The sequence below is a fragment of the Saimiri boliviensis genome, chromosome 8 (genome assembly GCF_048565385.1).
Source record: "Saimiri boliviensis isolate mSaiBol1 chromosome 8, mSaiBol1.pri, whole genome shotgun sequence".
Taxonomy (NCBI): domain Eukaryota; kingdom Metazoa; phylum Chordata; class Mammalia; order Primates; family Cebidae; genus Saimiri; species Saimiri boliviensis.
Genome location: NC_133456.1, coordinates 8634183 through 8656348, shown reverse-complemented (window position 1 = coordinate 8656348; position 22166 = coordinate 8634183). Strand labels below are relative to the sequence as shown.

The 22166-nt window shown below is 49.4% G+C and overlaps 1 protein-coding gene across 3 annotated transcripts in view; it reads right to left on the bottom strand.

Moving 5' to 3' along the window:
• The window catches only part of RFT1 (RFT1 glycolipid translocator homolog), a 68686-nt gene that overhangs the window by 11352 nt on the left and 35168 nt on the right, over positions 1-22166 (bottom strand). For 2 of the 3 annotated variants that reach the window (XM_074403676.1, XM_074403677.1), the window contains 2 exons: positions 17021-17270; positions 16279-16699 (listed from right to left, as the gene is read on the bottom strand). In XM_074403676.1, coding sequence (XP_074259777.1) covers positions 16532-16699; positions 17021-17270 — 418 coding nt within the window. In that variant the 3' untranslated portion in view covers positions 16279-16531. Of the gene's footprint in view, positions 1-16278; positions 16700-17020; positions 17271-22166 lie in introns of those variants that run through there. The other variant, XM_074403678.1, reaches the window with a different exon arrangement.

Genomic DNA, 22166 nt, shown 5'->3' with positions numbered 1-22166 from the left:
TGTAATCCCAGCTACTCAGGAGGCTGAGGCAGGAGAATTGCCTGAACCCAGGAGGCGGAGGTTGTGGTGAGCCGAGATCGCGCCATTGCACTTCAGCCTGGGTAACGAGCGAAACTCCGTCTCAAAAACAAACAAACAAACAAACAAAAAAAACCCCAAAAAACTATGTACCATACATGTATTGTTTTGATCAAAAGAGAAATCAAATATAAAAGCAGGTAGGATTAATATAAAATCTCTCAAACATTGAGGCTTGAGAGGTTTAGTAAATTGCCCAAGGTCATGGAGTAAAGGACACAGCAGAGCTGGAACCCACACCAGGGCCTGTCTGTTCCAGAGCACACAGCAGGCACGAGCGTGGAGTGACCTTGTCAAAACCTTGGACTCTACTCTTGGACCAGGCAGCTCAAAGACCTTCCCCAAGCACCCATGTGGGCTACGAAGATGAGCCTCCAGCATACGAGTCTGCACCCCGTACCTGTGGCGAGGGAGACGAGGCCCCTTGAGCAAACACCTTCCAAAGCCACTAGCCCACAGAGGCCCTGTCACCCAAGGAAGGAGCCAGAGAAGTCGGAAGAGCCCCTGCTCAGCTGTTCTGCTTCTGTTTACTCGGTGGCTTTTGTTCTCTAGCTCCCCATCCAGCTGGGTTGGTTAATCAGATTCTCTGAGGGGAGGGCTGGGGCATCAGTGACTTTACTGACACCCAGAGGAATTGCTTGTTGGGAAGCAGTTACTTGTGACAGGCACACATTCCCAGCGGCTGAGCCTGGGGCACTCATCTGTCTGTGGCTGAGGACGCGGTGGAGCCTGGGGGGGCCAGGTCCTCATTGCTGGCTTGTGCTCAGCAGGGATACCAAGGTCTACTGTTCCTCCAGGGCCTTCTTGGCCTCTGCAGGGGGAAAGATTGTCAGCTGAATGACCAAGTGACAGGTTGCCACACTGTCACAATTAATACAGACCCTCGACTGGGTAGCTGGCATTGTGCAAACCCCTTTTCAGATCTGAACGGTCTGGCCCACTCACCAGCAGGTGTGAGTCTCGGGCTCCAGGCCAGGTGGTCATCAACCCAGTGGGACCTAGGAAGGCTCCCTTCCTCCCTTAAGGGGGAGACGGTGAGGCTAGGGCTGAGAGGCAGCGAAGTTCACTCTCAGGGTTCATCACCAGGCAAAATGGAGGAGACCAGGCTTTTGGAGGTTTCTGCGTCAGGACATTCACTGTAACAGTTTACAGCATAGAAAGTGCTGGGAACAACCTGCAATGGCATTCCATAGTGAAAAAGGACGTTGTGCAGGACAGTGTGAGCAGGGCAGAGGTCTGCCCCATGTGCAGTCAGGACTGGCCTGGGGCAGGACATGGGCCCTGTGTTTCTGTGACTATCTGCAGGGCACTCATTGTCCTCAGGATAATTTGTAATTTAATAGCAAGAAATACATAAAATACATAGTATCAGGAGATAAAATCACTTACCAGGAAAAATAATTCATGGTATAGATATTTTAAACTTGGCCAGGCACAGTGGCTCACGCCTGTAATCTCAGCACTTTAGGTGGTCGAGGTGGGAGGGTCAAGAGTGTGAGACTAGCCTGGGCAGTCTAGTGAGACCCCATCTCTACTAATAATTAAGAAAAAAAATTAGGCAGGTATGGTGGCCCATGCCTGTTGTCCCAGCTACTCCAGAGGCTGAGGCTATAGGATCACCTGAGCCCTGGAGATTGAGGCTGCTGTGAGCTATGACTGCATCACTGCACACCAACCTAGGCAACAGATCAAGATCCTGTCTCAAAAAAAAGAGAATATTTTAACCTCCACTGTGACCTCTGTGCTGGTCTAGCTCCCCTGCAGGACCCAAGCTCCAGCCTTGCCATGCACAGGCCTACTGGCTCCCCAACTCCCCATTCCACTCAAAGACCTGCTGAACCCCGACTTTTCCTTGGTCCCTACAATGGCCCTGGAGCAACAGTGGGATTAGAACCTTCTGCAGATGGAGAAAAAGCAAAGCCACCTCCTAGGATCTCACAAGGAGGCAAAGGCAGGGCTGGGATTAGACTGCAATTCCGGGCTTTCCAGCTCAGTTGATTGGTCAATAGTAGGTCCTCTGGCCCAGTGGGCAGTGGGATGTGGTAAAACATCATCTCCAAGCTGCAAAGGCAACCAGGGCCCCTGCAGAGTTAAGGGGAATGACCCACAGAGGCTGATACAAGTGAGGGAGGCCTACAGCAGTGGGGTGTCGGATCAGAACCAGCTACGCTCAGGTCATGGGTTTCTGACAAGGAGAAGGAGGAAGAGGAAGGCCTGACGGACCCACACTACTCAGGTATGACCCACACACCAAATGTCCATGGCCTTACATCTTCCCCAGGATCAGCGCTGGGCCGAGACGTGCGGTATCTCCCTGACGTCTACAAGTGTGTAGGCAGAACTCACTTCCCTTCCTGGAAAAACTCCATCTTATCAGTAGTGTTCAGGACAGCACCCTAGGCAAGTCAAGGTAGCTCATACCTGTAATCCCAGCACTGTGGGAGGCTGAGGCAAACGGATCACCTGAGGTCAGGAGTTGAGGCCAGCGTGGCCAACACGGCAAAACCCCATCTCTAATAAAAATACAGAAATTAGCTAGGCATGGGGGTGGACACCTCTAATCCCAGTTACTTGAGAGGCTGAGGCAGGAGAATCAGAGGTTGCAGTGAGCTGAGATCACACTACTGCACACCAGCCTGGGTGGCAGAGCAAGACTCTGTCAAAAAAAAAAAAAAAAAAAAAAAAAAGACAGCATCCTTTGGGCATCCTAAGTTCAAAGCTTCTTCTGCCAGGAGAAACCAGTCAATTTTAACCTGGCATCCTTCATCCCAGTGCAGTGAAAGAAACAAACAAAAGCGGTGTTTGCAACAAAACAAAACTCGGCAAGTTTCTGGATCAGCCTGCGAAGAGCGGGTTCAAGGTGAGACACTGGCATTTGGTGGGTAAGGCCATGGGGGGGTGCAGGGGTGTCCTCGTGGGCCACTGTGGCCCCGGCCTGGGAAAGCCAAGGGGCCAGGAGAGCTCATGCCTGTGGCTGCCCCAACATGGGGCAGGACCCACTCACACCTTTCCACTTTCTTCAGAAACTGCCCACAGCAGCCGACCCTCCCTGGACAAAGCCACCTTCTCTCCTGACGCCAGGACCCCTTTTGCTTTCTGCCTTAATCTACGGCTGCAGGGAAATCCAAACAACTAGCTGTCTGAAATTGCTGGACGTCATTTAACCAGCTTCTAGAGCATCCCTGCTTGTCCTGGGGAGGTGTGCAGAATGTGCGTCTGAACGAGGATTTGCTGGCAGCTGTGGTGTTGCTTCCCCAGGCCTGGTCGCTGGGTTTCCTGTGGGTCAAGATGGCCAGGGGGGAGACCTATGTTAATTCTAGCTAAGTAAGATTGCTTGGCACAGAGTGCACTGAAGTTTATACACGTAATTAAACTATACTATTGGTGCAGTTAATTAGAAATCAAGCGGCAACAGGAGGCCTAAGGTAAAGACCATCTGAGGGCAGTAACACCAGGAACACCTCGGGATGGTTGCAGAGCAGGGAATACTGGTCTGGTCCCACGAATGCCTTCTCAACATGAAGACTGCATGAGGGCTTTGTAAAGAGGGTTTATGCAAAGATCTCTGAGAAGGGAGGAGACTTCTGCTCACAAGATCCGGGAGGGTCTTTGCAGATGGGAGCTGGCAAGGAGAGAAGCCTTGCAGGGCAGAGATCAGGGAACACCTCAGGCTCTGCCTAGGTTCTCGGAATATGGAGTGATTTTAATTGCTCTATGTCCTCAATGCTCGGGAGTTAAAAGCCCCTGGATGCACTGGGTGTGGTCAGACACCTGCCAATCCGCTATACTTCTCTGAGTACTAGTTTAGCATGTCTTAGAAGGATCTCAAATGCTCTCTGCCCCCCCACCCCTTCCCCCTCCCCTTCACTCACGTAAGCTCAATGAGATTATGCACATAATAAAATTGTTTGGAGCCCAGAGCTAGGGGCCAACGCGGTTCCCACGCTTGGTCCCCTGGACCCGTGCTGTAAATTCTACTATTGTGTCTCTATTTCCTTTTCTCAATCCCTCGTCACTGCCGAGACTAAGGGCACTCATGTGCAGGGTTGGGGCTGGTACCCAAGTTTCCCAAGCTAAGGACACCTCAAATCCACATCCAGATGCCTGGCTCTGCACAGTCTCCATGCCCAGCACCCTCACCCTCCAAATCTCTTGCAGGGCCAGCTGGGCCTAAAAGTTTTCATTTCTTCTTCACCTGCAGCTTCGTCTTTCCAGAGAAGGAAAAGGAATATTTCTACTGGAGTTTAAAAAGATGCTCTACCAAGAGGCTGAGGCAGAATTGCCTGAACCCAGGAGGCGGAGGTTGCGGTGAGCTGAGATCGCGCCATTGCACTCCAGCCTGGGTAACAAGAGCGAAACTCTGCCTCAAAAAAAAAAATTAAATTAAAAAAAAAAAAGAAAAGAAAAAAAGATGCTCTACCACCATATGCATTTCTGTGGACCAGGGTTAGGTGGGAGGAAGCAGCAGTAGGGAAACAAACGTTCCCGGGATCCACAGTCCTTCTGTAGCCCTGCGCTGGCAGATTTAAAATTCCACTCACTGAAGTCCACTAGGCTAGAGCTAGACACCCCTGCCTGGGGCTTTACCACATCCTCTCACTTACTCCTTCCTACACCCTATGAGGCAAGTGCTATTGTGTCCATTTTTAGATGAGGAAACTGAGGCACGGGGGGGATCAAGCACTTTGCTCAAAGATTCACAGCTTGAAGAAGGTAGGGCAGCATAGCTGAGCTGGGTCCATTGACCAGGCCTGGGGAAGCAAAGCCACAGCTGCCTCAAACCCCTCCCTGGACATGTCCCACCCCACCCCACCCCAGGCCTCACCACACACACCTGCCCAATTCTCAAGGGAGAAAGAAAACAGGGCTGTTGGAAGATAGGAGGAGGAGCCTGATGGTGACAGAGAAGCCTGGGAGGTCACAAGAACAGGGCCACTGGGCCTGACACAGGGGAGGGCCTCCCTGGCTGGGGCATGGGGAGAGGTGTGAGGATAAGCCTGGGCAGCACTGGCTCCAGGGCTCCCAAGGGCATCATAAGAACCAGCCCAACGGAGCCAAGGGAAAGAAACAGGGACCAGGGTTCATCAATGCCATGCGTTCTGGGCCAGGTGCCTTCTGTAGGTAACGAGGCTGAAGGAAAAGCCATTAAATTGAGTATTTACAATGCCCTCGTCCTCCCTCCTTTGCTGGCTCAGCCACAGCAGGCCTTTAAGCTGGATCGATAGGGGTGAGGGTGGAGGGGAGCAGAGCCTGGCATAGCCATAGAGGTGAGGTGCAGGGTGTCGGGAGAGAACTACCTCTGCATGGGGACCGGAAGAAGGAAGGGCGGATGTGTGTCAAGCGGACACCTAGGAAGCCTTGCTGTGGCTTGGGGTTTCCAAGGCTTTTGGAGCTGAACTTGCCTCCCATCTCTGTTCTCCTTTCATCTTTCCTGGACTGCGTCAGGTGGGTGACAGACGAGGAAGCACAGAGAGGCAAGATCTCCTGCCCATGGTTCCAAAGTGAGGAAATAGACCCAAGAGGCTAAAAGTGAGGTGCCTTCCGACACCTTGGTGGTGCTACCAGGGTCAGGGACCCCAACAGACAGGACACTAGGGTATACAGAACCTTTTCTTTGTAATGGACCATAATTTTTTTTTCTGGCCAGATTTCTTTCTCCCAGTATTTATTATGCCAATGTTTGTGCAAGACAACTGCCTTAAATTCCTTAAGGTGGGATGAAGACTGAGGCAGGGGAGGAACTGCAGAGAAACATAAGGTATGGAAGGTCAGGGATGGATTTAAAACAATCAAATCCTGTGCGTCCCAAACTTGCTGGATTTTTTGCTTTTGTTTTTGAAACAGTCTTACTCTGTCACCCAGCCTGGAGTGCAGTGGTGTGTCACGGCTCACTGCGGCCTCAACTTCCTGGGCTCCAGTGATCTTCCTGCCTCAGCCTCCCGAGTAGCTGGAACCACTGGCACATGCTACCATGCCTGGCTAATTATTTTACTGTTTGTAGAAACAGGGCCTCCCTATGTTGCCCAGGCTGGTCTCAAACTCCTGGGCTCAAGTGATCCTCCCATCTCAGCCTCCCAAAGTGCCGGAATTACAGGTGTGAGTCACCTGACATGGTGTCAAATTTTTTTTAATTTTTCTTTTTTTTAAAGATGGGGTTTCACCATGTTGGTCAGGGTGGTCTTGAACTCCTGACCTCAGGTGAGCCACCCACCTTGGCCTCCAATGTGCTTGGATTACAGGCGTGAGCCACCGCACCCAGCCAAATCTGTTTTTTAGGGAATAAGAACAAATCCTTCTTTCAAACTCTTAAAACAAACCCCCACATTCCAAACAAATACAAATGGCGGGGCTCTGGTTGCGGAATGAGCAGGAGAGTCCCGCAGTCCTCTCAGGGTACGTGTCAACACCACAGAGCAGATCAGCCCCCTCGTCTAATAGAGGGAGGAACTTGACCAGCTGTGGTGGCTCACACCTGTCATTCCAGCACTTTGGGAGGCTGAGGTGGGTGGGTTGCTTGAGGCCAGGAATTCAAGATCAGCCTGACCAACATGGTGAAACCCTATCTCTACTAAACACACAAAAATTAGCTGGGTGTGGTGGTACGTGCCTATAATCCCACCTACTCAGGAGGCTGAGGAGCATTGCTGGAATCTGGGAGGTAGAGGTTGCAGTGAGCCGAGGTCGCAACACTGCACTCCAGCCGAGGTGATGGAGCAAGACTGCCTCAAATAAAACAAAACAAAACAAAACAATGATAGAGGAAGGAAATTAGCTCAGAGCTAAAGAGGGATCTGGAATCAGACAGTCCAGGGGCTGGCCCCAGCTGTGCTATGTTCTTCCTAGCTGTGTGGCTCAGAGAAAATCAAGTCACTTCTCTGTGCCTCAGTTGTGAAGATCTCACAGCTAACACCTATAAAACGTGTTGCCACACAAACCTGGTACCTGCTCAGAGCTTTGTAACTGCTGGAGTGAGGGAGACTTGTTCAAGGTCACCCACGAATTTGAGAAGGGCAGTTGGGTGGGGGGGTGTAACAGAAGGCAGGGATGCAACATGCTGTACCATTCAGAAAACGAAATACACATGAAGCAAAATCCTGTTCATGTACTTCAAACGACAGACACAGGGCCAGGCGTGGTGGCTCACACCTGTAATCCCAGCACTTTGGGAGGCCAAGGTGGGAGTATCACTTGAGGACAGGAGCTTGAGACCAGGCTGGCCAAAATGATGAAACCCTGTCTCTAATATACACACAAAAAGAAAGTTAGCCGTGCGTGGTGCCGGGCACCTGTAATCCCAGCTATTCAGGAGGCTGAGGCAGGAGAGTCACTTGAGCCCGGGAGGCAGAGGTTGCAGTGAACTGAAATTTTGTCACTGCACTCCAGCCTGGGTGACAGAGTGAGACTCTGTCTCAAAAAAACAAACAAAAAACACCAAGAATGGGCCGGGAGCAGTGGCTCATGCCTGTAATCCCAGCACTTTGGGAGGCCAAGGTGGGAGGATTACTTGAGCCCAGGAGTTTGAGACCAGTCTGGGCAACATAGTGAGTCTCTGTCTCTACTAAAAATTTAAAAAAAAAAAAAAAAAAAGAAAAGAAAAATTAGCCAGGCAGGTACTCAAGAGGCTGAGGTGGGAGGATTGTTTGAGCCCAGGAGATTAGGGCTGCAGTGAGCTATGATCGTGCTACTGTACTCCAGCTTGGGCAACAGAGCAAGACCCTATCTTAAAAAAAAAAAAAAAAAAAAAAAAGGAAATAAATAAAAGACATGGGCGCAGGTGGGTTTCTCCAGTCATGGTGTAGACAGAAGTGCTGAAGACAGGACACCCCTGGGGTCCTTCCACCCAGAGCCTGGCTCTTGGCCCTTTGTGTGCAGATGTGAGGCAGGCAGAGCTGGGAGCGGGCAAAGACAAGTTGCCACTGTGTTTGGGCATCCTGCCCAGCAGCCCCACCGGGCAGTCAGAGATCCACATGGTTTCCATCACAGTTACAAAAGAAACAAATCCAAGTAGCTCTGTCTCTTCTGTGGCCCCCCACAGCCCGACATCTGCACACGTGCAAAGAACATTCTCTTGTCATTAGAGAGATGCCACTTGGGGAATCAGAAGCCATGCAGGGAAGACAGAAACCTTCAGCTCTAGTTCACATTAAACGCGCTATGCTAACCTGGTTTGTTCATAAAATTCTTGTGTTAATGTCCTAGGGGAGACAAAAAGGATAGCTATTTTAGCAGCATTCTCTAGTTTGGTTGGGCTGTTGTATGGAGAATAGCCCCGTGTGCCTTCTGGCTGCAATGTCCTGATTCTCTGGGTCTCTGTGGTTCTCCCTGCATGGCCCTGCCAGGCTGCAGTGACAGAAGACAAGAGTGTGCTCTGAGGCTGGTGACGCTGGACATTTCTTCTGTACCTGGTGAAAGGACCAGCTCCTACATCACCAGCTCCTCTCTGAATATCCTCCTAATTCCCCTGGGAACAGTGGTGGACAACAAAAGGCTTCTGAAAGCGGTCCTCTGGCACCCCTGATGCCATTCCCCTGGTGTCACCTTTTGTGATTTTCAACTGAAAGGGCATAGAAGTGAGGAGTAGGTGAGCTGGGAACAAAACTGGCACTGCCCGCAAACAGTCACACTTTCATTGCAGGCTCCCCCTGCTCTCCCACCCCACATGGCCAGGTGGAAGCCACACACTATTAGTTCCATATAATTGGAAAGTGTGTCAGGATCTCCCAGACACGAATCAGAAACATGCTGCTCAGTTGTCACCTCCAATGTGACTAATGGAGCTGTGTCTTCATTAGTCACCGCTCACTGCCTGCGATGACAGCGCCTGAGCCTGTTCCAAGGTCCCAACCTGTGATGGGGTGCTGCAGAGGAGATTAAAGGTGAGAGGCCACTGGGAAGGATAATTTTTCAGGTGTCTTTCCCACTGAGCACTGTGAACCCAGGTGGCCTCTGCCAAACCCCTTTGTCAACATTGTGACAAGAGAGTCAATAGGGTCATAACATTGGGACACATTTACTGGAGGCAGAGAGAAGGAAATGTGACAGGGAAATGGTAGTCTAGAAGATTCCTTCACAAGTCAGCTGTTATGTCACGGGTCCTTGTGCGGCTCCCCTGGGAGGGGTGATGAAGGATGAACTGAGCCACTCTGGCTGGCCTTCACCAGGCAAATGCTGCTCAGGCCAGGGGGCCCACCTGCCCCCAGGGCAGTCCAGCTACTGGCTACTGTATGATCTGTGATCTACAGTAGCTGTCTTATAAAGATGACCTGAGACAGTTCCATTTCTCCTGCAGGGGGTTTGCATTCAGAAGCAAAGAGGAGGGAGGAGGGTGGGGGCTGAAAGTAAAAGGTGAGACTGCCCCCTCAAGTGGAAGCACCTAGGCCTCTACCCTGTAGGCGGCACCCATGTCTGGGCCCTCCTCCTCTCACTGCCCACCAGCCTGAGGGCTGGTCTGCTGTCTGGGCCCCAGGAAAAATGAGAATCACCCCAGTGTGAAGCCAGGAGGAGCAGAGAGGGCCGGGAGCGGCTGCAGAGCTTGGCCCCTGCCAGCCTCACAGCGAGGTAGCCTCCAGGCACCACCTCACTGCTTCCAGCATCCCCTTCCCTCCCTCCTAAGCGCCCAGGGCCCAGTGTTCATTGGGCCTCACAGATACAGCATCCAGGCTCTTTAACTCTCAGGCCCCTCAGAAATAACTGAGATGAAAACAAAATTTACTAGCTCCAAAATATAACATTTCAAAATTGCTTTTTCAAATGCTTTCCAGTTGCTACAGAACATACACCACATCAGTCAGGCAGCCACCACTCTTGTCATCCTTACGTACGCTTGTGTTTCAAAGTGGGACGCGATGTACTGCAAAAGGTTCCACAAGCTGGGGCTGGGGTCTCCAAACTTGAGTGTGTGGAGCCTGCAGAGGTGGGGACAGAGTTCTGGGCACGCTTACTTTGCCGAGGATCTATGACATGCAAGGAAAGAGCTAATTCTCCACATCTCACCGCCAGCACTTTCCTTTCAAGCCGCAATGCCCAAGAAGGATGGCCAAGTCAACTGGTGAAGAACTGACTGCCTTTTGGAACAGGGGCTAACAGCAACTTATTCATCTGAAGGATAATTAAGAAGTATTTCTAAGTCTTCCTTCGTTAGGCCCCTAAAGGAGGCTGAACTATATTAAGAGTCCATTTTCCCAATTGTGCTCTGATACACTTAGACAGTTCTGGTTAAAAATGGGTAACACTAAATAATGGGACTGATTATGCCAAGGTAATTGGGGACTGACTGATAATGCAAATCAATGAATCTTCCCTCTCCTCAAATTCTTCAAGTGAAACACCTTTTCTGCTACCTTAAAACTTAGTTAGCAAATGAAATATTTACAACATTAAGGGCCAATTCACTCAGGTAAGCAAGTAACAGTAAAGCAAGTAATTTTTCATCTGCATCTGCTGGGCTCAGAGGTCTCATTTCCAAAGACACAAGTCTCAGGTACTTCCCGGACACTCGTGGAATATTCAGTAAATAATTTTAGAGTAATGATCTTGTTCAGTTGCTTTTTCTTTTTTCTTTTTTTTCTTATTTATTTATTTTTTGAGACAGAGTATTGCTCTGTTGCCCAGGCTGGAGTGCAATGGCACGATCTCGTCTCACTGCAACCTTCGCCTCCTGGGTTCAAGTGACTCTCCCGCCTCATCCTCCTGAGTAGCTGGAATTACAGGCACCTTGCTTCATGCCCGGCTAATTTTTGTATTTATAGTAGAGATGGGGCTTTACTATGTTGGCTAGACCGGTCTCAAACTCCTGACCTCAGGTGATCTACCCGTCTCGGCCCTCCAAAGTGCTGGGATTACAGGTGTGAGCCACCACACCCAGTCTTCAGTTGCTTTTTCTAGTTCTCTGTGTTTCATCGTCTTTGAGAAATTTCTAGGGGACTACCGACACTTGGGCCTTAGCTCATCTTCTTTCCAAATCTGGTCCTTTCTGACAGGCTCCACAGGCCTCTCAGTGTCCAGTGTGCCTTCCAGAACTCTTCCTTAGGGCCACTGAGAACCTTGTGCAAGCAGCTTCATAAGTCCATGGGTCAGCTCCCAAAGGTGCTGAGGACTGAGCTGCCGGTGGGCGCTCTCACTAGCAAGCCCCCTGCATGCCCATCTTACTTGCCATTGGTGTCTGGCCCCCAAAACGCACAAGGGTGTGTAAATATGTGAAGAAGGCCAGGCGAGGTGGCTCACACCTGTAATCCCAGCACTTTGGGAGGTGGAAGTGGGCAGATCACTTGAGGTCAGGAGTTCTAGACCATCCTGGCCAACATGGTGAAACCCTGTTCCTACTAAAAATACAAAAATTAGCTGGGCATGTTAGTACATACCTGTAGTTCCAGCTACTGGGAGACTGAGGCACAAGAATTGCTTGAAACCGGGAGGCGGCGGTTGCAGTGAGCCAAGAATGTGCCACTGCACTCCAGTCTGGATGACAGAGCGAGTCTCTGTCTCAAATAAATAAATAAGCAAATAGTCCCCACCCCCTTTTCAGCCATGGCTCTTCCAAGACTAGGCCAGGGATCATGCTGCCCTTGACTTCCCACTGGGAACTGAACTCCATCTATCCCAGAGGCCACACAGCAGCACTCACAGCTCCTACCTTCTGGGCCTGCCCAGCCTCTCTCCTGAGCCCCTCCTCATCCAGGTTCTAGATGCTCCCAGCTCCTGCCTATCTCTTCCTCAACATCAAAAGCTGCTCAGGAAATAATTTTTTTTTTTTTTTTTAGAGACAGGGTCTTGCTCTGTCACCAAGGTTGGAGAGCAGTGGTGTGAACATGCTCACTGCAGCCTTGAAATCCTGGGCTCAAGCAATCCTTTGCACCTCAGCCTCCCGTGTGGGAACTGCAGGTGTGTGCCACCATGCCCAGCTAATTTTTAAATTTTTTGTAGAGATGGGGTCTCCCTGTGTTGCCTATGTTGGTCTCAAAATCCTGGGCTCAAGCGATCCTCCCACTTCAGTCTCCCAGGGTGTCAGGATTATAAGCGTGAGCCACCACGCCTGGCCTGGGATATAATTCTTTTTTTTTTTTTCTTTTTTCCTCCCACCAGAGAACAAAAGGGAAATAAATCTTGATGGGGTTATTTTACATCTTAGTGTGAATGAGTTACTGAGTCCTCTCTGGGATTGGAATTTCCAGTATCCTCTCTAATTCTGGAATAACAGCCTTTGAACCAGGTAAAAGGAAATTCTATCACCTGATCGAGGATGATACTAGAGTGAAGGGGCTGTCCTAGGCCCCCGAAACCACACACTTGCCCTACTCTGCACTGAAACTAGTCCTGACTTCTCAAGGAATGGCTGTTTAACAAAAAACAAAAACAAAAACGAACAAAACAGGCCGGGTGCAGTGGCTCACACCTGTAATCCCAGTACTCTGGGAGGCTGAGGCGGGTGGATCATAAGGTCAGGAGATTGAGACCATTCTGACCAATATGGTGAAACCCCGTCTCTACTAAAAATACAAAAACTTAGCTGGGTGTGGTGGCATGTACCTATAGTCCCAGCTTCTCAGGAGGCTGAGGCAGGGGAATTGCTTGAACCTGGGAGGCAGAGGTTGCAGTGAGCCGAGATAGCACTACTGCCCTCCAGCCTGATGACAGGGCAAGTCTCCATCTCAAAAATATATATAAACTAAACAAAACAATACAAAATGAACAAAACGAAGACCAGGCCAGACAGAGAAGATAGGAGAGAAAAGTCCCACAAACAATGAGAAACACAGCTTAAGGCAGGACAGGGAGAGGAGCAAAGGAGACACCAGGCCTTTTAGTTCCAGACAGGAGGTTCAGTGGCATAGGCCAGGACACTGTCCCTTTTCCAAAGTCAAGAATCCCAGTCCCAGCTACAGCATCAATGGAGGGAGAAACGTTCCAGCTAAGGAATACCCGAAGTTCACATCCTCAAGTGACTTACCCACCCTCCTTATGAAACTGAAGAATTTTTGTTCCTTTTGGAGGGAGAAGGGGTATGCAAGAAGAACAGTCTTTACAAAAATATGAAGAAAACATTGTATTTCTTTTCAAACCAGGGGACTGATATGAAACTAGTAACAGGAATGCATGATTAAAGAAAAAAAATGGTTGGTCTGGAATCCCAGCACTTTGTGGGGCTGAGGCAGGAGGATCACTTGAGCTCAGGAGTTTGAGGCTACAGTGAGCTATGATGACACCCATTGCACTCCAGCCTGGGTGAGAGGAGAGACTAAGACCTTGTCTCTGGAAAAAGAAAGAAAGAAAGACAGGAGGAAGGAGGGGCCCTGCTTGAATCAGGTTGGGAAGTGGCTGGGAACAGGGCAGAGGAGCACCTCCAGAAGTCGCAGTCAGGTCAGCATTAAACAGCACAGCAGCAGCTTCTCACTGAGAGACCCCAAGCCAAATCTGAAATGATCAACATTCACACGTGGCCAGAAGAGCACAGCAAGTCAGCGATATTCCTTCCTTTCATAAAGGTTGTACCTCAGAGACTTGTTTCCATGGATAAGTAGCCTCACTATATTTTAAGTAGTATTTAAAGACAAAAGTGTGATTTCTGCTCCCCAAATCCGCTTGGGTAAAGTGAGGCAGGCTGGCCCACAGGTATGCAAACTTCCTGAGGCAACAGTCGTGGCTCTAGAGGGTCTAGCAGGGGAAATGCCAGAGGCCTGGCCAGCTGAGCTTCAGGAGGCGCCAGAGGCAGAGAACGGCAGAGGCCCAGCCGTCAAAGTGCAGACAGCCCAGGTGGCAGGTGCCAGTCCTGGGAGAACACGCAGCCGTGAGCAGGACTCTCCCTACACACAGGGAAGCAGGACACAGGAAGAAGCCCTGGGCTACCTTCCCAGCTGGCTGTCTTTCAAGAGGAGCTGGCCCTGACAGCAGTGCTAGGCGAACAGCAGGGGAGAGATGAAACAGTGAGCACTGCCTTCAGACACAGAGCCTCTCTCAATCTGAGAAAGCATAATCCGGGGGGTCCTGCTCCCAGAGGCTAAAGAAGTCACAAGGCTGCTTGTGCAACAGCAGTTGTGTTCCTGGAGCAGAGAACAGGCACCGTGGGCGTGAGCACGACTGGTCCCAGGCCTGTCACTAAGGAAGACAATGTGGCACGCAAACCTTGGTGGCATCACAGCCACGTGGGCTTGCCGGAAAAGCCAATCTCAGAGCCCTCCTCCCAGGAGACACAGACCTTGAAGGCCTGGAGTGGGTCCTGGAAAGCCACGTTCTCACTTGCAACCCATTCCTCAGTCTGTGCCTTCCTCCTTTGGGACCAGCCAGGGAAGGCAGCTATGGTTTCAGCTTCTAAGTCAGATAAAAGGCATGACAGCCATACTACATACGGGTCCATTCTCTCCCCACTGGCAACATTCTCTTGTCACATCTATCAAAATTCTGAGGCAGGTAGAATGAGGATCATGCTCAAGTCTGGGGTCAAGTGGGCACAGGGTAGGTGCAGGGTCCTGGGAGGGTGATCAGCAGCTGCAGGGTAGAGGAACAGTTCATGAGGACTGAAGGCCCCTTTCTGTGCACTCCAGGGACAGAAAAAGAACATGGGAGGGAGGGAGAGAGGACTGCCTTCCATGTGTGCTCCACCTGACCCCACAGGACCATCCATTTTTCTGAGCTGGCCTGACCTTGCCCTATGAAGGCATGACTGAGGCCACGCTTTTGGAGGTCCTCTAATTGCTCAGGACACCTTGCATTTAGCTGCTTTTCTCCCAATTAGTGCAAAGCGTTCTCTCTCTGAGTAGATAAAACCCTGCCAGGGTGACTGGCCGGGGTCTTGGGGTACTGACAGGTCTTGATCCTTGGCCCCTGGGTACTGGCTCTGGGCAAGCAGATTTAAATACATGCAAATTAATGTATGATAGGAGTTGCCCTTACTGGCCCTCTCTCTAGGCGTAGACACAGGAAGTTCGGGGCACTGAATGAGAGGATTATTAACATCCTAGTTATAGTTTGTGCATGAAGTTCTGAAGGATGATCATATCTAAAAGGAATTAACACAGTAATGAAAAAGAAATACATTATAGGCCGGGCGCGGTGGCTCAAGCCTGTAATCCCAGCACTTTGGGAGGCCGAGGCGGGTGGATCACGAGGTCGAGAGATCGAGACCATCCTGGTCAACATGGTGAAACCCCGTCTCTACTAAAAATACAAAAAATTAGCTGGGCATGGTGGCACGTGCCTGTAATCCCAGCTACTCGGGAGGCTGAGGCAGGGGAATTGCCTGAGCCCAGGAGGCGGAGGTTGCGGTGAGCCGAGATCGTGCCATTGCACTCCAGCCTGGGTAACAAGAGCGAAACTCCGTCTCAAAAAAAAAAAAAAAAAAAAGAAATACATTATACCCCAGAACACTGCTCATGATCTCACCTGCAGGGTGCAGGCTGCAGAACGCCTGGGCTCACAGTGTAGCCTGGAGCACCAGACCCCCGGCCGCCACCCTCGCCCTGGGGCTGGAATTCATTTGTCTTGAACAGTGCTGGAAATAATGGGTCGGCGGGAGGGGCCTGACTCAGCAATACTTGTCACATAGAATTCACCCTGACTGTCTTATTCTGAAGATTAAAAAAGCACGTCTGTTACACCTTATCTGCCACCAGTGCAATTCCCATGTGAGAACTTACAGAAAGCTGCAAAGCAGCATTCCCTTCAGAGACAAAGTGGCTCAGCTGGATCACAGTTTGCTTCAAAGTCCACCTCTTGCAGGTGGCCAGGTCAGGAGTCCCCAGCTAGCTTTCACCCACCCTTCAATCAATAAATCCTGAGAGCCCGCTCTGGGTCAAGTATGTGCTGACCTGGGGCAGCAGGGAACAGTGTGATCACGACAGGCCAGATTCCCCCTAACTCACTCTGGGAAATGTGATCTGAAAACCTTCCTAGTTTCATTTCTTGAATTTCTCACTGAGTAGCATTTTTCCTTCTCTAAAAACCCAGACCACAGTGTTGACACACAGAAAACCACAACTCCAGGGCCACACCATTTTCATCTGGTGCATAACATCATCTCTCTCTCTCTTTTACAGAAGTTCCATATTCCTGTGAAAGGTAAAATGGCTGCATCTCTTTTTCTGGGCCAGATGATTATTAACAATTTACAAATAAGACTTAGTTTGTTGGAGTATGCAACTCCAAAGGCCAATCACACCAAAAGGAATGAGTACATTAGTGAAAGAGAAAATGCTGATCATTATAAAATGATTTTTAAAAAACTGTATTATTTTTAAAGGGCTTTTTGGCCTTCACTTAAAAATGAAACTCCTCCTCTACATTTCAGATTCTGAATGAACCCAAGTGTCTCATGCAGTGGCTCCCTCTGGCGCCTCACCTCCGGGGCTGCTGTCACTCTGCTGCAGAGCCCTCAGTGGGGCTCTTACACAGGATATGTGTTCCACCCCCAGAACTGCCCATAGCTGGTCCAGGTATCTCAGGTGTCCAGGCTCCCCCGGAGTCAGGTCGTTTTGTCAGTACGTCTGGGCACACCTAACTGAGTCCTGAGGAAATGGACCAGCTTGGTCTCCGTGAGGAATGCTGTCCCAAGCGTTGCTCCCAGACAGAAAGCCCCCAGGGCAATGTGTGCCAGTCTGGCTGGCCAGCCCTGCTCACAGCAGAGGAACACCTGGGTAAAGAAACCACTGTTGGTGCCCATTCCTCAGTCTGTGCCTCCCTCCTCTGGGACCAGTCAGGGAAGGCAGCTATGGTTCCGGATTCTAAGTCAGATGAAAAGCATGACAGCCATACTGCAGGCCCATTCTCTCCCCACTGGCAACATTATCTTGTCACATCTATCAAAAGATGCTACCCTAGAGGCCTGGGGAGGGTACGGGGGAGCCAAACACCTGTCCAGTTGGGTTCAGGCAGGGCAGGAAGGGGAGGCCTAGTGGGAGGGACAGCGGGGCAGCTACAGAAGCATGCGGCGTGATGGCTCAGGGACTCTCACCTCCGAAACAGCAGTGACCATACCGCTGAGGGCAAATGCCCCAAGGAGGACCGGTGACAGGCGCAGGCCGGCCAGGGGCCTGTGGGGGCTCCTTCGGTAGTAGCGGTGGATGAAGCAAAGGCTCTGTGTGATCCGGATGCCCATGTTAAAGCAGTTGGCCAAGATGAAGCCCACGCTGCCACACCAACGGGTCAGGAGATAGGATAACGCCAGGAATGAGGAGGACAGGGCCAGCATCACAAAATTGTACCTGGGAGAAGGAGACAGGCAAAGCAGGGCAGTGGAGACCTCGCCCCGGACAAGGCCGCTACGAAAACGGCAACCACAAACATCAGCTCACAGAAAGAACCTGAGTTCCCAGAATCCAGGGTTTCATAACATCAAATGCTACATGGAGCCCATGGAAATGTCCCTGTCCCCTTACCCTGAACAGAAGGGTAAGAAACAACTCAAGAGTTGTATGTGTTTTGAAGATAATAATTGGTTAGTTAAGTGACACTTTGGGATCAAAACACATAAAAACTCTGTTCAGCCCAAGTCCTCAAAGTGATATACAAGAATGTGACCAGATAATAATTATGTATTGGAAGCTAACTGTGTGGCAGGCCCTGTGAAAAGTGCTGGGGACACACTGGTGAATGAACACACATGGCCCTTGGGAAATGCAGCACCCAGCAACCTTGGGCAGTAGACCCCATTCAAAGCAAATAACTGGCCTCCAAAACAAAATGGGAACTGAAACCACAGCCTGGATCGCCTCTGCTGTTTTTCAGACTCTTACATAGCCTCACTCCCACTCTACGTATCTCTAGAGCTCTGTGAACCCTGGTGCTGAATGGATTATACTACTCCTTGCATTTCTCTGATTTCAAAGTGGAACATCACTTAGTTATCTTCAGTTCTCAACAAAGAAAACAGATTCTCAGCAAACACAAAATAGCTACCATAGTCCGCCAAAATGCTTGTACAGCCAAGAACAGAATCCTCCAGCCTCTGGTTTCTGCCTCGCACCAAGCAGGAACTCTTAAGTATATAGCCACTGAGGGAACAAAACTTTTGACATCCTCAAGCCATGTCTGCTGGGTTAGGAAACCTCAGAGGCCACCACCCAGGTTCTGCACACGAAGGGTGGTAAGAAAGACACTGTGCACCTGTAATCCCAGTGCTTTGGGAGGCTGAGGTGGTGGGAGGATTGCCTGAGGCCCAGGAGTTTGAGATCAGCGTGGACAACATAGCTAGTGGACCCCTGTCTCTACAAAAACCATTAAAAATTACCCAGGGATGGTGGCACACACCTGCAGCTACTCGGGAGGCTGAAGTAGAAGGATCACTTGAGCCTAAGACTTTCAGATCAGCCTGGGCAACATTATGAGACCCTGTCTCTACAAAGAATTAAAAAATTAGCCATGATGCATACCTGCCATCCCAGCTACTTGGGAGGCTGAGAGAAGATGGCTTAAGGCCAGGAGTTCAAGGCTACAGTGAGCTATGATCATGCCACTGTACCCTAGCCTGGACAACAGAGCAACACCCTGTCTCAAAAAACAGTAATGACTTAAAACTGCATATGGCAGCCAGACGCGGTGGCTCATGCCTGTAACCCCAGCACTTTGGGAGGCCAAGGCAGGCGGATCACGAGGTCAGGAGATTGAGACCAGCCTGGCTAACATGGTGAAACCCTGTCTCTACTAAAAATGCAAAAAATTAGCTGGGGATGGTGGCATGCACCTGTAGTCCCAGGTACTTGGGAGGCTGAGGCAGGAGAATCACTTGAACCTGGGAGGTGGCAGTTGCAATGAGTTGAGATCACACCGCTGCACTCCAGTCTGGGTGACAGAGCAAGACTCCATCTCAAAAAAAAAAAAAAAAAAAAAAAAAAACAGCAAAAGCTCATGGCTGGCCTCACTGCCTGAGTTCCTGACTCTGCAGGTCTGGGACTAGGTCCTAGAACTTGGCCAGTACCCTAGAACTACGCTTGTAATCCCAGCGCACTGGAGACTGAGGCAGGAGAATTGCTTGAGGCCAAGAGTTTGAGAGCAGCCCATACAACACAGTGAGATCATGTTTCTGCCAAAAAGCAAAAAGAAGACAAGCCACTGCATCCCCCAAATGCCCAGGTATAGGTCTTTGCTGATGAAGACCAAGGTGCTTTGGAGATACGCTTGGTAAAAATACCACACACACACACACACACACACACACACACGTACTCCAACAGGAGAGAGGTCCAGAGAGGGAGTTTATTTGCTTCTTAGTCCAGAGAGAGTCTCTTTTAATGAAGTACAAGAGCCTGTACCTCACAGGGGAAGTTTTCTCACTACTAAAGAGTGATCAGAATGGTCAACTTCAGAACAAGCCACTCAAGCGGTTCCCATCATAGACCAGTACTTTGGCCTCTTTTCCACAAAGCAGCAGAGATATGTAACCTATTTTTCAGAAGCTATCTCAGAAACGTCTACTATACCAATCCTTGGAGTTTAAGTCATAGATTCATAAACTTTCAGCCATTCTTCCCCAACTCCAAGTAAAATAACACTAGTGAATAAAACCAATAGTTAATTCAGGCTAATTCAAGCAGAGACGCATTCAACAGCACAGCCTCTTTGGTATGGCCATCTGAGAGGAGCTGAGGATGGGGTCCATTGTCTGTCACTAGAAGAGGGCTCTGCAGCTGCTGAGCTTTCCATAATTCACAAATCTATAGCCTTAAAGGCATAATTCACTTCAGGAAAAAAATGAGAATTTTAAAAATGCAATCAAAATATCACTTTTTAAATCAAAGCAAAATTATTAATAAGTGACAAAATGACTATCATATAAGATTTGGTTAACATAAACAGTAAATTATTTATGAATACTCATTTCTCCATGGTCTCAAGAAGATCCTGGCCTTAACATCAGGCTTATTAAAAGATGGATTGGCCGGGCACAGTGGCTCATGCCTGTAATTCTAGCATTTGGGAGGCTAAGGTGGGTGCATTGCTTGAGCCCAGGAGTTGGAGACCAGCCTGGGCAACATGGTGCCCAGAGACTCCATCTCTAAAAAAACTACAAAAATTAGCTGGGCATGGAAGTATGCACCTGTACTCCTAGCTGCTCAGGAGGCTGAGGTGGAAGGATCAATTGAGCCTAAGAGGTCGGGGCCGTAGTGAGCTATGATTGTACCACTGCACTTCGGCCTGGGAGACAGAGTGAGATCCTGTTTCAAAAAAAGAAAAAAAAAAAGGATGGATGGTCAAGGATATCAACTGTAGCACCACCTGAAGTAGCCCTGAGCAGGTGCTAGTTGAACATATCAAGGCACAGCCATACAATGGAGCCTTCACAGCCAAGAAAAGGACGGCACTGATGTCTCATGTGCCAAAGTGAGATGATCGCACTCATCCTTCATCTGACAGTTAAGGAGTCTGCTTTGGCACTCAAAGCCCAACAAATCAGGCAAATGAGCTGTTAATCTTGAGCCTTTACACAACTGATCCCCCTGCCTAGAAGGCTCTGCCCCCATCTTAGACCATCTTCTTGGTCATCCTAAATGCCGCTGTGCTATAGGGGCCTGCCCAGCATATGCAATCTAAAGGGCCCCTACCACTCACTATATACCCCTGTTTTCATTCTCAGTACATCACATTTTCTTATTAATTTACTTGTTTGCTATCCGTCTCCCCATTGTCAGCTCTAGGAGAGCAGGGATCCCATCTACCTTATTTACTGGTGTATTCCTAGAGCTTAAAACAATGCCTATTAGAGAGCAGATGGTTAAAAGTATTTGTGAAATTGAGGCCGGGTGCAGTGGCTCAAGCCTGTAATCCCAGCACTTTGGGAGGCCGAGGCGGGTGGATCACGAGGTCAAGAGATCGAGACCATCCTGGTCAACATGGTGAAACCCCGTCTCTACTAAAAATACAAAACATTAGCTGGACATGGTGGCGCGTGCCTGTAATCCCAGCTACTCAGGAGGCTGAGGCAGGAGAATTGCTTGAACTCAGGAGGCGGAGGTTGCGGTGAGCCGAGATCGCACCATTGCACTCCAGCCTGGGTAACAAGAGTGAAACTCTGTCTCAAAAAAAAAAAAAGTATTTGTGAAATCAAAGAAAGAAAATTAGATTAACAACAAAAATTAACAACAAAAATTCTTCAACAAGGCATAATGAAAAATCCATCAATCAGATTCTATATATATTATGAGGTTATTTAAAAAAGCAACCAGGCTGGGCATGGTGGCTCATGCCTATGACCAGTACCTTAGAACTACGCTTGTAATCCCAGGGCATTGGAGATGCACCCTACTTTGGGAGGTTGAGACAGGTAGATCACCTGAGGTCAGAAGTTCGAGACCAGCCTGGCCAACATGGTGATACTCTGTCTGTACTAAAAATACAAAAAAAAAAAAAGCTGGGTATGGTGGTGCACCTGTAATCTCAGCTACTTGGGAGGCTGAGTCAAAAGAATTGCTTGAACCCAGGAGGCAGAGATTGCAGTGAGCCAAGATCATGTTATTGCACTCTAGCCTGGGTCACAGAGAGAGACTGTCTTAAAAAAAAAAAAAAAAAAAAAAAAAGGACACTGTAATTCAAAGGATGTTTTAATATTTCATATCCAACCAAATGCTCTTTTTTTTTTTGAGACAGTCTTCTGTTGCTCAGGCTGGAGTGCAATGGCGTGATTTCTGCTTACCGCAACCTCCACCGCCTAGGTTCAAGTGATTCTTGTGCCTCAGCCTCCGGAGTAGCTGGAATTACAGGGGCGTACCTCTACGCCCCGCTAATTTTTGTATTTTTAATAGACATGGTGTTTCACCATGTTGGCCAGGCTGGTCTTGAACTTCTGATTTCAGGTGATCCGCCTGCCTTGGCCTCCCAAAGTGCTGGGATTACAGGTGTGAGTCACCATGCCTGGCCTAAATGCTCTATTTCCATTCCGAAAAACACTGCTTAACCTGAAGTGGATTAAGTAAAAAGCCTGCTTTTTTTCTATTCAGAATCTGAAACGTCCAGTGTAAAGTTATTATAATTGATTCTAACAGTTAACTAAGCTGTCCAATTCCATAAAAATCATTGCTAGAGTTTTATATCTGTTAAAATTCACAGGGTTAAAAAAATGCTGATGTCTGTGACGAGCCCAGGTGCTCCATGTGCTCAGACCAGGG